Source organism: Macrobrachium rosenbergii, chromosome 5 (assembly GCF_040412425.1).
Source record: "Macrobrachium rosenbergii isolate ZJJX-2024 chromosome 5, ASM4041242v1, whole genome shotgun sequence".
NCBI classification, from domain to species: Eukaryota; Metazoa; Arthropoda; class Malacostraca; order Decapoda; family Palaemonidae; genus Macrobrachium; species Macrobrachium rosenbergii.
In genome coordinates this window covers 68618614-68636865 of record NC_089745.1, presented here as the reverse complement: position 1 = coordinate 68636865, position 18252 = coordinate 68618614, and the positions used below count along the sequence as shown (strand labels likewise).

Here is an 18252-nt window from a genome sequence, read left to right as displayed (position 1 = left end):
TTCTGAGTGAGTAAGATAGAAATAATCAACACAAAATCATGTGCGGAACAGAAATAAATTTTTGACTCACATCAGGATCGAACCCAGGTCTTTCAATTGAAAGGCAAGGGTGCTACCCACTAGGCCATACAAGTCTAAAAGGAGATGGAACCTGAGAGCAACTGCACCCAAGGAATTACCTGGGCGAGCAAACTGCTTGCATACCAGCGAGTTTTCCCCAACTTCCTGACTCAGCAATGACCCAATTGACAGCATTTCATTCGAATTATCATTTCTGAGTGAATAAGATAGAGATAATCAACACACAATCACGTGCAGAACAGAAATAAATTTCTGACACACATCAGGATCGAACCCAGGTCTTTCAATTGAAAGTCAAGGGCACTGTCCATTAGGCCATACAAGCCTAAAAGAAGTTGAAACCTGAGAGCAACTGCACCCAAGGAATTACTTGGGCAAGCTAACTGCTTGCATACCAGCGAGTTTTTCCCAACTTCCTGACTCAGCAATGACCCAATTGACAGCATTTCATTCGAATTATCCCTTCTGAGTGAATAAGATAGAAATAATCAACACACAATCACGTGCGGAACAGAAATAAGTTTCTGACTCACATCAGGATCAAACCCAGGTCTTTCAATTGAGAGGCAAGGGCGCTGCCCACTAGGCCATACAAGTCTAAAAGAAGTTGGAACCTAAGAGCAACTGCACCCAAGGAATTACCTGGGCAAGCTAACTGCTTGCATACCATGACCCAATTGACAGTTTCCCAACTTCCTTCTGAGTGACTCAGCAATGACCCAATCGACAGCATTTCATTCAGGTCTTTCAATTGGGAGGGAATTATACAAGTCTTCTGCGTGAATAAGATAGAAATAATCACCACGAGTTTTCACAATCACGTGTGGAACAGAAATAAGATGGCCTAGTGGGCAGCACCCTTGCCTATCAATTGAAAGACCTGGGTTCGATCCTGATGTGAGTCAGAAACTTATTTCTGTTCCGCACGTGATTGTGTGTTGATTATATATATATATATATATATATATATATATATATATATATATATATATATATATATATATATATATATATATATATATATATAGTATATATATATATATGTGTGTGTGTGTGTGTGTGTGTTTATATATATAGAGCTGTTAACCAGCTCAGTGGTCTGGTTAAACTAAGATATACTGTAACTTATATATGTACATATATATTGCAACGTGCAGTTGCAGTCTGTAAGAGCACGTGCAGCTTCACTCACTCTTCAAATTCAGTTAAATTAAGCAAAGGACAGAGGGAGAGTCAAACACAAGACCACCCAGAACTGAGAAGCTGTGGACGTTCAAAACAACCCTGACATTAGCATCCGCTAAAATTCTGTGAGCCTTTACAACAAATTCCACCCCTCACCTCTGAGCCTATAATCCCGGTTTTGTTACTTTTGATTTCCCGGGCTTTTGTATTCTTCTTAATTCCAGCACCATTCCTGTGTGCTACTAAAAACATGGAAGCCAGGAAGTAACGGTCGAACGCCGCACGCGACACAAAGGACTTGGAGACTGGACAAGAGATTAAATAAAGACTTTGACCTAGGGAAACAGAGTTCGTTGGCTGCCAGCATCACAGTAGATTCTTTGTCTGGTCGGTCTCCAACCGCCGTTCCCTCTCTGACCCCATATCTCTTTGTTGTGCAATATTCCCACCAAGTCCCTTGCCTTATCGCAAAGTCTGGCCTACGTTTATCAAGACAGTGTATCTTACGGGAAAGGTAAAGTCTGGATTTTGGAGTTGTTACGGCGCCCAGTCTTCCACTATAATTTTCATTCTTCCTGATATTTCTGCCCCTTGGAGTTCTGAGAAAATAGTGGTGTTAACATTTTTATTTCGAGTAACATAAGCAATTCAAAACTGTGCTATTTCATATTACTCCCTCTCAGCCTTCAGCATTCCCTAAGTGAACTAGAAAATGTTTTCTTAGCATCACGGTGACAGTAAGCTTGTCTTGCAGAATAGGCGTTTGCTGCTGTGTCCACCTGTTCGCCCATGGTGCCAATTCCTTAATTCCCGACGTGGAAGATCACTTCAAGATTCATTCCTGAAGACTTACATGCCTTCGTGGCAGAATCTGTGTATTTATGTAATCTAGAGGGTTCCCCCAGTAATTTTATTGCTAGAGACAATTAATTCTATAGTTAAGAATTTTACCATAGATCCTAATTCTTTTAGAGTGGCACTTTGCTTTGTGAGTAACGTAATATCAGTGCCATGGAGCTAGTGAGGAGCTCCCTTGCAATATCCTTCTAATCCTTGTAATATAAAACCTAAATTGCATTTCATTTCTTTTGCATTTTTATTTTGTTATCCATTTTTATGAGTTTACTGTTATCAGTTGAGTTCAGAGTGTTTTTTCAGATATGAGGTTAACTGAAAGCATATCAGGTGAGTTCCAGAGTGTGTATTATATATAGATAGATCAATATATAGGTTATATATATAAAAAAAAATAAAAAAAATATATATATATATATATATATATATATATATATATATATATATATATATATATATATATATATATATATATATATATATATATATATATATACAGAGACCATGGGCAGATGGAGAATCACACGAACAATCAACAGCTTTTATTGTGCCCGACGGCGTTTCGCAATAATCCATTGCATTTTCAAGGCTGCAATGACAAAATTTTGTTTAATAAAAAAGGGACGTCACTACATAAAATTATAAAGATAAAACTTAAAAAAATAAAAATACATTTCTTAAAATATCTTAAAACAAACCTACCCAGTACATGGCTAAAAAGTGGCTAGACATAAAAAGGTAAAACAAGTCGAAAGTAAACAGAGCAGCAGAGAAATTACAAAATAAACAAAGGTTTGGAAGACTTCTGGACATTTAACGAGGGAACGAGTGCTTTAATGAAAACTGACTAAAGTCGTAAGCTCATCCTCGAGTTGGGCTGAGGCTATTATTTCAAAGTTTTTCATATGAATGTGCGTTTTGCAGATTGCAGAGTGATTTCTTATATTTGATAATTCAGGCCTGGGCAATCTGCATCCCGTCCTATAACCGACGCCCTGATGAACACAGACACGGACTTTCAGTAGCCGTCTTGTACATCCAACGTAGGTTACCAGCTCGCACTTGGGACATGTATATTTATAAATGATGTTAGATGTTAAGATGATAGATCTGAAAAGAGACCCGAGCGTTAGAATAATTTAATATTTACAAACGGGGAAATTCTTTGCTAATGATCTTTATAACTTTTTTGCGGAAATCATCTATCCGTAGATTTCTAGATAAATGACACGTGGCTCACTAAAATTCATATCCAACAACTTTCTAAAAAATCTGTAAAAATGTCTTTGAGGAAAACAATTATTTCTAAAAAAACAGGTCAGGAAATCAGTTTCGCCGTGGAAGCCCTGCCAAGACGAAGTCAGAGTAAGGGCAATGTGGAGGAGTGTAAATATACCATTTTAAAATGACAAGCACTGTAAAGATTAGTAAAGGAAATAATTTCAAGGGACTCGGAGGGTTTCCATACCAGTATATTCTTGTGTGCCAAATAGAATCCGTTTTCCTGATATTTTGTGGTAAAATTGTGCCCTGAGATTTTTTTGATTGAATTTTGTAAATAATGCACTGATTTCTGTAGGCCACCACTGATGATCCCACTGCAACTGATGCTGTCACACATCATCCAAACCATTCTAGGTGCTTCTCACAGTGTGTGTAAAGATTAACTTACTGCAGTATTTTGATACCTTTGTCGCCACAGCCTAGAACTGGATTGTGTCCTCACCATCACAAGCACGTGGGTTAATCATATTCAACTTTAAGTGTAATCAGTTTGCTTTTTCGATTTTTAAATCTATAATTTAAACTATATCACATCACATGATATGGGCACATTTTTAGTTAATATCCCCATTCACTACATTGATTCTATGCACGTTTTGCACTGTGCATGCCATGCTCCCATGATTACATTAAACATTGTTTATTCGAAATGTAACGACAATATTAGATTTAAACTGTTTATTCAAAATGTAACGACAATATTAGATTTAAACTGAACTTAGAAGTAAGATTACAATTTCTGTAATGACAAGTATAAGTGCTGAATTTGAGACGTGTATAAGTGACCTTGATACTAACAGGATAATATCTAGAGCAAGAATTTCAACTAAGACCAAGACAGTCATTATATACTGATAGGTCATACTCTTCCTTAAATTCATGTGCATTCTGATAACTATAAAAATTAGTAACTATAGTAAATAGGGCCTTCAGCTGTGATGTAAAATTTCTCCATGTGGTTAGGGATTCAAGTTGAATCTATTTTTCTTACATGCTTTTATTTAACTTGACTTCTGTGTCTGTCTGTCTGTCTGTTTGTCTGTCTGTCTGTCTGTCCTCAAATCTTGTAACTCAGTTGTCAACCTGTTCCCTTCGTCTAATGGAATTGAAATTTTGCATGGTTACTCAATCCCGATGCCAATACAACCTTACATGATCAGTAGGTCAGCAGTGACCTCTAGTGACCCTACAGTGACCTCTCCCAGTATCTCAGGATTTGTATGAAACTCTTTGGATTTCTCACAACTTCTTTGACTCAGTAGAATCTACCTTCTATATAACCCACCCCTTCCCTCGTCCATCCCCTTCCCCTTCCCCTTCCCCTTCCCTCTTCCATCCCCCTCCCCCTTCCCCCTCCCCCTGATCAAGTGTTAATTTACCTGTGTCCTCTCCCTCCCTTTCCCTCTTCCCTCCCCCTCCCATTCCCTCTTCCCTCTCCGGCCCAATGAAGAATTAGAGGAAATTATTTCTGGTGATAGAAATTCATTTCTCGTCATAGTGTGGTTCGGATATCCACAATAAGCTGTAGGTCCCGTTGCTAGGTAACCAGTTGGTTCTAGCCATGTAAAATAAATCTAATCAATGAACCTTAATGGCCAGCCCTAGAGAGCTGTTAATCAGCTCAGTGGTCTGGTTAAACTAAGATATATTTTATCCACTTCCCCACCCATTCCCCTCCTCCCCTTCCAAAGTACACGATCAAGTGTTAAGGACATTAATGCATCGATAATCCTCCCCCCCTCATCTGAGGAACCTCTTCCCTCCCTTCCCTCTTCCATCTCCTCCACTTCCACCTTCCTCCCCCCTTCCATCTCCTCCACCTCCAACCTCCCCCCTCCCCTTCCGCCTTCTACCTCCCCTTTTCCCCTTACCCTTTCCTCCTCCTCCACCCCCCTTCCCCTCCTCTTTCCCTTCATCCCCTTCTCATTTTCCTCCCCTCCCTACCTCTTCCCCTTCCTCTCCCCTCCTCCTCCTCCTCCCCTTCCCCCTTCCCCTCCCCTTCTCCCCTACCCTTCACTCCTCTTCCCTCTTCCTTCCCCCCCCCTCCCCTCCCCTTCCCCCTTCCCTCCTTCCCTTTCCTCCTCCCTTCCCTTCCTCCCCTTCCTTCCCCTCCCCTCCCCTTCCCCTCCCATTTCCCTTCCCCTCCCTTCCTCTTCCTCCTTCCCTTCCCCTTCCCTCACCCTCCCCGTAAACGGATATCAGTTTCGTCCCTACAATCATAAATCCAATTTCTGTCAAAACCTTGGTTGAGCATGCTTTTATTAAAATGCACTAAAAAGTAGAAAATAATATGTTGATATTACACCAGAATTTTCTTACAATTAATCACATCTACAAAAATAAAAGCGTGGGCCCCAAACATGGAAGGAAATGCTAAAAGAAACTAAAAAAAAAAAATCTTTCTTTTCTTGTAGCATTTCCTCCCATGTTTGGGAATCGCGTTTTTATTTTTGTAGGCATGATTAATTGTAAGAAAATCCTGGTGTGTCTCAAAATATTATTTTTTACTTTTTAGTGCATTTTAATAAAAGAATGTCTATTTTTTTTTTTTTTATTTGTCTCCTGCGTCATCACAAAATGTTTGGTAGCAGCATCCCACGTGGTTAGCTTCTCATCTAAGCAATATTAAAATGTTCAGTAACATATTCCACCTTTCATAGTATTAGGTGAAAAATTACTTCGTTTTTAATAGCTACTAATGAAAGCTCATCTCTTTATGTTTTACCAATGGAATGCACCTGTGACCGAGGGTTACCAAAAAACTTGTCCACGTTAATGGCAGTTCCTCATTCCATGGAGTCGATGACCCTACCTCGGTTTCTCCTCAAGCATTGCATTTGCCCGTCATATGGCTGTCTACTAGAGAGCAGGGATTCCACTTTAATTTCATAAGAATTGTAAATTTGACTACTATCATATTTTATTTCCTCCCATGAAACCGTGGTTGACACAGCCACTTGACCCCAAGTGATCTTTTGTTATCTCGGGAGACTTCTACAGAAATAAGAGACTACCTTGCATCTGGTGTTTCGCATCAGCATGACAGGGCAGCTCTAGAATTCATTCGCTTGTCCCGTTGTTGCCAGATAGGAAAAGGGCCTTTTCCATAAGTCTGGTAATACACCGAATCTACCTCTAAGACGTTTCAGCCATAGATGAAGTCAAATTCTGCTATTTCATCGCATTTCAAGCCACTGTGGCACGGAGTTGAACATCACAGGTAAATCATATATTTCCACTACCGCTGTTGAAAAAACTGGAACTAAGGTCTCGTGCCACTGCCAGCTGTGAAGGAATAGAATGAGATTGTTTAGCTATAAAGTTACAAGAAAAATAATGTTAAACTTTTTCCCATGAATGTATTGAATATGAATAATATGAGAAATTTCACTCCTCCTGTCTCAAGGGAAACTATAAAATCCAGGCTAACGTCCACCTTTGTGTGGTGGGTCATGGAGGATAGTATCTCTGATGTACTGCCCAAGTTCAGCATATAAAGATTTAATTACCCCAGGAAGAATTACCAGAACTTTGCCAAAAGGTACCAGGAAGCAAATGCAGTGTAATGTTTTTAGTGAAAAAAGTAATAATCAGCTAAAAATAGCAATGAGAAATAACTGGACTTCATCTTTGGTGGACCTGATTAAAATACAAATACTACTTCGTGCGTAAATAGTCCTTTGTTGAAAATACCTGTTGTCCAGAAATTCACCCTTTTATAAAATGTCTAAGAAACAAATTCAGCAGTTTTTTTTCATTTTTTCTCTTCAGATATTTTTTACGGGTGAGTGCTATTCAGCTAAGCACACCTTTAACAATTTTACTTGTGCTGTCCTTTTCAGTCTACCTTGTCACACCCAACAAGACCTGGACAGTGAATATGAGTCCAGAATTGTTTCAGTTGTTTTTAGCAGACCAATGACTTGTTGAAACATAAGTCTCTAAAAAAAACTTCAAAACTTTGGGGGTAGGAATCATCTTATTCACAGTTTTTCAAGTGACAGGAATCACAGAATTGTTGTTGTGGATTGAACGTGGACCTTAAAATTACAGCTGACCTTCATGTTCTTATCAGAAAATTGACACAGACTTTGTTGTACAAATAAATGAGAAGTGCCTATCATGACAAACATACAATAGTAACATAGTAATTACTCCTGTGTGAACTACCAGAACTTTGCTGAAAGTTACACTGAAGCAAAAGGATTTTGCAGATTAGTTATAATAAATGGTGATGAGGATTTGAAACCACGTTGAAAGCTGAGAAATGGCTCATCCTTATCTTTGGTGAAACGGTTTGAATTCCTCCATATTTGAACTTAGTGCATTCCCTATTTTAGTCAGGGATTGAAAACTTAGGAACAAACCAGAGTTGCTTCATAGGGCCTTTTAGGCTAAACAGTCTGATGTTTAGATTACTGATAATTAAAAACCAAGCTGTAAAAATCTACTCAGTCCCATAATTGATAGTTCCATTGTAAATCTCCCATCTTTGGAATTAGCGCATCTATTATTTACAACTTGGTGCTAAACAGTCTTCCGTTCGAGTTCCTCATCATGATACCTGTCGTATTCATTCTGGGCCTGTGCTCACCAAACTCACAGTTTGCAGTGTGTTCAAGGAACACCAGAAGATCCTAGACAATCTAGATAGTTAGGATGATGAAGATCCTGACGGGCATTTCCAAGCATTTCAAAGAATATAAATCTTAGGTCTGTTCCCTGTATTCTATGAACTCTTTTTTTCTCAATTTTCCTTATGAGGAAAATTCATGTGATATGCTTATTCTGAGGGTTACATGAGTGCACACTAATCTCCATTCTTCTGGTGCCCCCTAAGGTTGCTGAAAAATTAATCTCTGGGCCCCTATGTAAGTAATTAGATTCATTTTACTTCATTTTGTCTAATATATTAAATATGTACATTACTATGTTGACATTTTATTATGGCTAATAGTGTCAAAAATCTTTGGCAACTATAATGTAGTGGTATGAACTAAATTACAATATATAACCAGTTTATAAAAAAAACGCTACTTATGCAAAAATGACATAAATACTACAACTAAAGACTTGTAAAAAAAAATTGTTTTTCTTTAGCTACATTTTGCAAATATTGTCATCAAGTTTTTCCAGTTGTGTTGCACTTTTCATATTCATTTCTAGTCTTTGTTGAATCCTCTTGACTCGACTTGCGTTGTAAGCTGCCCTCCTTGTAGACTGATGAGATTTTCTCGCTGGCAGTCGCAGTATTCAGTACTTTAGCGTCATCCTCATTTTCATTCACAAAAGAATGATTGATTACACCTCGCTGATGTTTATTTATTTCCAAATCATATTTTGACTCTGCCGAGCACTTGTCCTTGTTCACTTCCTGATTGTGCCGGAAACTGTCCCTTAATGAAGCCTCAATACCGTTGCTGTGTGGATGAACTTCACTTGAAGTCCTGCTTAGACTTTTCTGAGTAATGTCAGATGTCTTCCTTTCCAGAACATTGTTCACTCCATTACTAATTTTGTCTCCACTAGATTCTAGATCGTTGTTGCCATTTGACAAGTTGACAGTCATTACCAAAACACATCTGATGGGGAAATGTAGAGTAAGGATTATTATTCATCTTCGGTGAATATGATCAAACCTAATAATCATTCATCAGTTGAAATGATCTTTGATTTTTTAAAATAAAGCTTGAAAGCTACTGTTGATATATTTTTTATGATACTTACACAAACGCAGTTACGATTACTGCATTGAGGCTGGCTCCTAAAAAGAACTGGGCAGCAGGAAATGTTTCAACAGTGCTGTAGTAAAGTGGAGAGTAGGCAGCAGAGGCTACCATAGGCATCAATCCATTGACAGCACAAACCACAGCACTGATGCGTCCTGTATGTTCAGGCAATGTATAGTATCAACTTAAAAATATGCCAAACAATTCTAGTCATGTATATGATTTCAGTTTTAAGAGCTTTTACTGCAATGATTATTTGACACAGAATGTGTAAGAATGAAAATATCTGAAGATTTCCCTTCATTCTGATGATGTTCTGTTTTTCATTAATTCTGTCTTTTAAGACGAAGTGTTATGAAATCTTTTAAAATAAGCAAAGCCCATTCTGCTTACCCTTTTCGTTGCTATCAACCAGTTTTGTAGACAGTGATCTGAATGCAATGATACATGCATTTGAAATGAGGCCTACTACTGGCCCAAGCCATACAAGGAATGACTGGTCTGCATTTCTAATCATCCCATAACAGATATATTCTGCCATCATAGACACAGAACCCAACACTACTAATGCAGCATCATGGATAGATAAGAGCTTTGCCATCAGAGGAACCAAGAACAAAGAACCTGGAAAAAAGCTCATGATGAATTCAGTATTTTCTCAGCCAAAATATTCACCATAACTCCAAATTGCAAACAGTATAAGCTAGTGCTGTTTCTTACCTATTGCAGCCAGAAAGTTTCTGTACGTGACCCAGTAGCCATAATCTGTAGCATCCCAAAGTAAAGTTTTACGGACAAACATATACATAAGGAAGCCTGGAAATAAAGAGGCATATAAAATATTAAAAACGCGGTTTGAAATAAAGTCCTTAAGAGAAACAGTGAAACTAATATAATCTGTTTACAAACAAGTTGTTATTCTCACACTAGACAATTGCTAAATCGATTTTTTTTACCTCTCGCAACTCGGCGTATCATGTTTGCAATTATTGTAGTTAGGAGCACAGCACGAGTATTTCCTTCTCTCTTTTTTAGTGCAGTCTTGAAGGATTCTGCTACTCGTTTCCAGTTAAAGAAATCTTTAATCATTTGGACGACAGAAAAATTGTCCTTAGGAATTGTTACCTCTTGAGTGTGGAGAGTTTGTTTTACCTGGCATTCCCTGTTGGCAAAGGGCCCATGGCTCTCCTTGATGAAGAAGATCACGTATAGTACAGCTGAAATATAGGCCAGCACGACAAGAGCAAGGGCTACATTATAACCAGAATATTTTATGATAAGAGCTCCAATGAGAGTGCCTGGTGGACCACCTAAGTACCACATGGAGTTAGCAGTACTGACACGAGACGTTCTACTTTTTTCTGGTGTTATGTCACTGATATAGCTGATGGTTGAAGTAAGCAGCCCAACATCACATCCACCGACTGCCTCTAAGAATGAGACGAGGTATAGAACTTCGACAGGCCAAGATGTCTGCCAATGACTGATGAGGTATCCTGATGCATACATTATATGGCATATCAGAGTTATAAGAAGTGGAATCTAAAAAAAAAATGGATAGGGATTTTTAGTGTAGTAATGCTGAGACCAATAAAATGAGAAAACGAGGGTTTCAGATGTTTTACTGTCTTGAAATATTATTTGTATTACAGTGTAGCATTTATGTAACAAAACCAAAGCCAGCTAATAAATGACTGACCTTCCTTCCATACTTGTCACTCCAGGCTCCCATGAAAAGTACAAATATCAAAGATGGGACAGAGAGGACTATATTGTTGTAAAACGCGACTTTGCTAAATTCCTTTTGGACTTCGTTGTTCTCTTCTTCATAATGACTCAGGTTTCCACATATCTAAAAAACGAAAATTGATGATTATTATTATAAAAATATATTTCAGTTTCAGAAAACATTCGTATGGTGCTTTTGTTATGCATTTTAGTGAGACTGTGATAAACAACGAGAATAACAAAATAATTTCATACTCACTTCTGGTGAATACCCGAGGGAGACGGAGCATATCTTGTTCATTTGAATGTTCTCCAGGAAAAGCAACATTGCTTGGTTGCAAGCGCCATCTATGAGCATGACAGGCTCAACTGTGACCCTGCTAAGTGCTGAGAGAAGCCACATTTTTGGGGAACTAAATGGAGTCTGTAGAGACGGCCTGTTGAAATTAAACATTTGGTTTAGTTATGTGCATTATAGGGGCGTGGCATGATACTCAGCATCAGCATCACTCAGAGTCATACAATTATCAAGTCAAGAATAAGATTTAAGGTATCTGTTGGAATGCAATGCGTTCAGATTAATGGTTGTGAATGAACTGCAATGTGTAAATTATAGGAAGGATGAAAATGGATAATTAGGGACAAATTATCCATGTACCGGGAATATCAAGAATATTTAAGAGATAATATAGCAAGAAACTACGGCTTCTTCAGTCGATAACAAAAGCAACCAGTCCTTGTCTGAAAGTGTTTGCTCTCTTAATAGGTCATCCAAAATTTGGGTCAGGCAAAAAGAAATCAGGGTTGATGCAATCCAAGCTTTATAAGTTCCCCTTCGACAACCAGAGAACTGAAAATAGATGGCTTGAAAGTCCCTTGAAATGTGGAATTTAATTTTTGAATATAGCTTGCATTGTTGCCAGTTTGGTATATTTTTTATGATTTTTTCAGAATCTTATCATTCATTTGTGTATGGACCCTTTATTTGCGAAATTCTTTATGGTGATAGTAAAGGATGTAAAATTTTTATAGGTCAAGGCACTTAGTATTTTAAGGTCAAGGCATTTAGTATTTTAAGGTCAAGGCACTTAGTATTTTAAGGTCAAGGCACTTAGTATTTTAAGGTCAAGGCACTTAGTATTTTAAGGTCAAGGCACTTAGTATTTTAAGGTCAAGGCACTTAGTGTGTTATATGCTATCTGTGGCGAAGAGCACCTTCGCGTCGTCTCCCTTTGCCCGGAACCGATGGTTTATGAATTCTTCCAGACAAAGGTACATTTATTCATGTGGCTTTGTAGTCATCCTCGCTTTGACTGTCTAAGTCTTTGGTCATTTCTTCTCTCTCTCTTTATCTATTGGCAGCATCTTACTCTCGATATTTTATAACCTAGAGAACTTGGTAACAGTAAGCACATCATATTGCTGAAGGCCTTTCATAACGACTAAAGATTGTACTAACTAGTCTGACAGCATTGCAGTCTTTGTAAATTATATTAAATCATATCATTTCTAAAGAATTTACTTGGCTCTCCGGCAAAAACCTGATTAAAACCTTGGTCAGTAGAAGAATTATACTGATGAGTTGAGAGACTGGTGTATAGATTTTTTTGCCTTTTTATAGTCCTATCTTGCAACAAAAGTCTTCATGCAAATAATCTGCATGAGACAGTAACACTGTGGCACCCTGTGGTTTGTACGATACATGCGGTAGTGCCTTACAAGGAAAGGCTCTAAGAAAATATTCCTGGATTAATTATTGAATTGTATATTTAGTGTCATTTCTATAGTACTATTTAGGTGTTATATAGTGCCATTAATTTCTGAATATTTAAGCACAAATAAACTGTGAAATCAGTTTGTTAGGATTATGTAAATAAAACCTAGTGAGAGCCAAGATGCACGTATTAGTGAACTGGATGACAAATGTCAACAGAATTATGTTTTTATTAAGATCTATGGTACTATGCTACTTTCGATTATGCAAATATAAATACCGTACTTGTGTATAACAAATGCATGTAAAATCTACAAACTTGTTTTATCCTCTATTGATATTTTTCATTTTGCATGCAGGAAAATAAAAGAAGGTTGATCGAGGAAGATTGCAGGGATATATGGTCTAATAAGAGATCAGAGTATGATAAAGAAAAATATTGAAGTGAAAAGCAAGTTTTAATTCATTATTAGGAAGGCAAAGGTAAACAGTTTTCATCTGACTCATTGGACTAATCTGCGAATGATTAATTTGTAACAATGGAATAAGAGTAGAACAGAGCCCAAATTGTTTTGCATTTAATACGCTCAGTTAGTAGAGCACAAAAAAAAAATCAACTTTTTCCAGTTTGGTAGACTCAGTCTGGTTATTTACTAATATTAAGTGATATTGGCGTGATGTTCGACCACACCTGCACTCACCCCTCTTTTGAATAAGTTTTGGAAGAGCATTAATTCCAAACCAACCTGTTATTTTCCTTCTTCAGTAAAAAATATCGGCTGCCCCAAGGTCCAAAGAAAAGGAAGAAATGTTGAATAAAACTCATAAGGTCAGATACGGCAGAATAAGAATAGAGACAGTAGGAAGGTGTTAAATAATACTCATAAGGTTCAATACGGTAGACAGTAGGAAGAAATATTTTAATTCTTCATTCTCAGGAAAGCAGTGAAAGCTAACATCATCGCCCCGTTTTTTTCAAATTCGATGAACAACTGCACACGCTACAGTATTTTGGCATTTTGTTGAAAGAGCGGTGCCATTACGGTAAGACACAAGACCTACTGATTTAATAAAAATATGGAAGTACAAATGTTTTCCTGCCAATCACCAGCCTACAGTCAAATCAAAATTACTATAATTATACGAACACGGCTGTATTTAGCTACGTTGCCAAACTTCATTTTTGGCTTGTAATCCGACCACATTAATCTGCACCCCTCAATTCGGGGTTTTTTAATCCGGCCATAAAATCCTACTTTCCCTCTCACGGGCTTTCCAGAAGAAAGAGGCCGTTCCGGGACAAGGCCGACTTAATTTACAAACTTTGAGGAACCAATAATAGTATTTTTTTTTATGATATCATCTATTTTCATCGGTGAGTCTGGGCTAGATATTGGGCATTTGTGTAATTAATTTAGACGATTAGCAACATAATTATCCTTATCAAAACCGTTTAATGTACACTTTCAATTCTTCATTTAATCTCATTTTTTAACTATGAATCATCGTCACAAAAATTTCAGTTCTTTCACTCATTTGACGTCTTCAGAGAAACGCAGAACTATAGTCAAGGTATTCACCCTTTCTGACCTGGCATAAGTAACGTTCCTGCCACATCTACACAAAATCCCAACTTTTCCCAGATTTGATTAATAAACCCCCTTGACATAAGCTGGTATGTAATATAGATGTGGCAAAAACGCTGCCATATCTTCTTTATACCAGGTCAAAAAGGGTAAACACCTGTAGGGGGTAGTGCCGTCAGTGCACCTCACGCGATGCACTGTAGGCATTACTTAAGGTTCTTTGCAGCGTCCCTTCGGCCCTAGCTGCAACCCCTTTCATTCCTTTACTGTGCCTCCTTTCATATTCTCTTTCTTCCATCTTACTTTCCACCCTCTCCTAACCATTGATTCATAGTGCAACTGCGAGGTTTTCCTCCTGCTGCACCTTTCAAACTTCTTACTATCAATTTCCGTTTCAGCGCTGAATGACCTTATTGGTCCCAGTGCTTGGTCTTTGGCCTAAATTCTATATTCAGCTCAACTCAAAAAGGGTAAACACCTGACACTATTGTTCTGCCATTCTAACCTGAAGATGTAAAATGAGCAGCACAAGAACTGAAGTTTGATGACGAGTAAAGGATGGTTTATAGTAAAAAAAAAAAAAAATAAGCTGCTGTAAATGAAGATTTGATATCATGCATTAAACTTTTTGGATAACAGGGTAGGATAAGGATGATTAGTTTCTAAACATCTGAATGTATTATACAAATGCCTAATATCTAGCCCAGACTCAATGATGAAAATAAATTACACAATGCGATAAAAAAAATAATGTTATTGGCTCCCCAAAGTCGGCCTTGTCCCGGAACGGTCTCTTTTTTCCGAAAAGCCCTTAGGGAGGATTGTAGGATTTTATGAACGGATTGAAGAACCCCGATAGAGGAACACAGATTAACAGTAGTCGGATAATAAGCCAGAAAGAAGTTGGGCAACGTAGCTAATGACAGCCACGTTCGTAGTCATTTTGGTTTTACTGTAGGTCAAGGTTTTAAATCAAATTTGGGAAAAGTGGCAACTTCTAAAACGTACTACATGTCCGTAGTCATTTTGGTTTGAGTGTAGTTTACAAACGAATAAGAAGCCAGGAGCCTGACCTGGGATAAACAAGATTTGGTGGTCAACTCTGACGTCGTAATCCGGGATGCGCGGGTACCAACAAGTTTTGTGCCTCCGAGGGTTGGCCTTCCTTTCTTTGAACTTTGGGCTGCACGACATTTTAGTGGTTACAGCCCGTGCAGAGAATGGAAGAAGTTCCATTCTCCTGTTATCTTTGCTGCAACCTCTTTGCACAATACCGTATGCTTATAGCAAGCCACCGGCTTACAATGGCGATAAATTTGTACTCGTCTCTATAATCTCCAGTGACCACAGAGTACCATATTGTAACATGAAATGACAATTTAGCAGTTTCTGCAATGTGCGCCAGTCATTTGGGAGTCGGATTTCGCAAATAATTGTTTAACCTTTCTAACTGAAAATTCATAAGTTCTAAACACGAATTTCTAATGTTTTTTTCCGCACCTCTGTCTGTTTGGCTGTCTGTTCTGTCCATCTTCGACCACTACCTTTTTTCTCTCTTTGTATCTATCTAACCATCTATCTATCTATTTAAAATTCTATTTGAGAGTGCAAGCACAAGCTTCATATGCATAAAATTTCAATATAAAGAAAATATATATGTTCTATTTTCTCCTTATCCCCATATATTTCGGAATTACTATCATTTAAGATATTGACGCATCCACCTAAATCAGCTTTCACTTCAGCAAGTTTCACATTCATTCTTCATGCGTTTATGTTTCCTCCTTCCACGACTCTTTGGCATAAAAGAGAACCAGCTTTTGTCATTTATTGACGCATGAGTAAACAAACGCCGTCCCCAAAACCCAAATTTTGGGTGAATTTTTCGAATGTGACCAGCTGCCTCATTTGCTGAAAAAAAAAAAGAGGAGAATTGGGGAAAATGATCTCACCCTCATCTGACAAACATGAAAATGAGTGCAGTCTACACACGCTCTACAGTACAAAAGGGGAGTCACTTCATTATTTTTTTTTCCCAACTAAGAAAGGTGCTTTTTAGGAAAGATAAGTGATTAAATGTACTGTATGAAGAAACTATCCTCTGACATCTCTTAAAGACAATTAGAAAAACTAAATTGTCTTGTTTGCCCAATACTGGTTGAGGGTCCGTTATCCGAAATGCTTGCCACCGGAAGTCTTGTGGATTCGTTATTTTCTATTCATTTATATATATATATATATATATATATATATATATATATATGTATATGTGTGTGTGTGTGTATGTGTGTGTTTTCATATATTTGAGTATATATATGTATATATATATATATATATATATATATATATATATATATATATATATATATATATATATATATATATATATATATATCAAGTTAAACCTTCTGATCCCAAATCTCACCCAGTATTTTGGGATGATATTGCAAATCTTGGATGTCTCCGTCTTAGCTGCACTCCAACGCCATCAACTGCCTGCCACGTATAACGCAGAATTGAGGTCAACAGATGCGCCATGAGATTTAACGGAACGTCCTGATATTACTCCATCGCCGTCTTGGATTCAAACCCAGGTCATCTCGTTCCACAGGATATATATATATATATATATATATACCATATATATATATATGTATATATATATATATTGTGAATAGATATGTAGATATATTTTTGGATAGATATATAGATAGATAATAATATATATATATATAGTATATATATATATATATATATATATATATATATATATATATATATATATATATATATACATATATATATACATATATATATGCTAAAGTTGCAATATATATATACATATACATATATATATGCTAAAGTTGCAATTATATACATGCTGCAAGGATAAACATGAAAATATTATAAAAAGAGTGGTAATGATTGAAAAGATGATAATGCTATCCACTATTTACCCTTTGCTACGAAAAAGTCACACACAGAGTTATCTTATGTTTCCATACTGCACGAAGTCTTTCTTTTCATGCATTAGAAAATGGAGCGTTGCCGTTCAAGATGACATGACCCATTTTAAGTTCTAAATAACTTGGCAGATACAGGGAAAGAAGCTTCTAATGCTGTTTGGATAATGAAGACTAATTCGATCTTGGTTTTAGTTACTGATCTTTCCCACGTCGCTGCGCATAATAGTCTGCCACGGTTACGAATGGCCACAACTAGTTTGACATTTTCACTTTCAAACTGCCCAGCACACAAGTGAATGCGGAGCGAGCGAGCGAGATCATCCGCATGCAGAAAAAAATCAGAATCTATTGAATACTGATTGCACTCACTTTTGATCACGAAGTTTGCAACGCTCTGTGCCATTTGACTCAAGTCCATCCACACGATGATCTCACTGTCTAACGCACACACCGTTTTCTTCTGCGATGAGTTCCATAGCTTTTGAACTTGACATTCCTTGAATATTAAAAAGATTCGCCATTCACACAATCCAGGTAACAGGCAAGTTGCATTTACTCACAGATAGAGTTTGAAGAGGTTTCCGAGCACACAGAGATATGTGTCATGGAAGTGGGTATCTCTGAGAACACAGCCTGTGACTGCCCTCCACTTCTCTTGCCTGGAGTTTTTAAATGTCTCGCCATATCAGTGGTATCCTTGCCATTTTAATGCCTTGCAGGGGATGTACGCGCATCAGGAAAGGAATGTTTGTGATCCACTGCGCAAGTGGGCTGGGCCTAGTGACGTCATACGGCCATCAGCACGATATCCTTGTTACACAGTAATCGGACTTGACTATGCAACAGGAATTTGTAGTATCTCTAGAAACCATAGATATCCAAATTATCTTTATTAGTTAACTGAGAACTGTTGTCTTTTTCGTATGAAATCAAATTCCTAGGATTGTTAAGGAAGCCGCACCTTAATCGAAAGAGACACTAAAAACCAAAACAGAATTAAAGGGCAAAACAGAAGCGTTGACATTTGCGTTTTCCGGCTGCCTGAAAGAAATGGCCAAGAGAGTTGCAGCGAGGACGAAAAGTCTCATAAATCTCATATTTCTTGGATGATCGCAGCGGCCGCT

The 18252-nt window shown here is 37.6% G+C and overlaps 2 protein-coding genes and 1 long non-coding RNA gene across 4 annotated transcripts in view; 1 reads left to right on the top strand and 2 right to left on the bottom strand.

The window, feature by feature from the left end:
• The window catches only part of LOC136838882 (lysosomal proton-coupled steroid conjugate and bile acid symporter SLC46A3-like), a 129965-nt gene that overhangs the window by 66025 nt on the left and 45688 nt on the right, over positions 1-18252 (bottom strand). The window lies entirely within an intron of this gene.
• LOC136838884 (uncharacterized) overlaps positions 1-18252 on the top strand; it is a 270928-nt gene that overhangs the window by 226775 nt on the left and 25901 nt on the right. The window lies entirely within an intron of this gene.
• On the bottom strand, positions 8282-17811 carry LOC136838883 (proton-coupled folate transporter-like). Its single transcript, XM_067104573.1, has 8 exons — positions 17689-17811; positions 11122-11299; positions 10834-10986; positions 10091-10676; positions 9855-9950; positions 9528-9758; positions 9133-9289; positions 8282-8987 (listed from the first exon to the last, which is right to left on the bottom strand). The coding sequence occupies exons 2-8, from the start codon at positions 11263-11265 to the stop codon at positions 8528-8530; spliced, it is 1827 nt and encodes a 608-aa protein (XP_066960674.1). The 5' UTR covers positions 11266-11299; positions 17689-17811; the 3' UTR covers positions 8282-8527.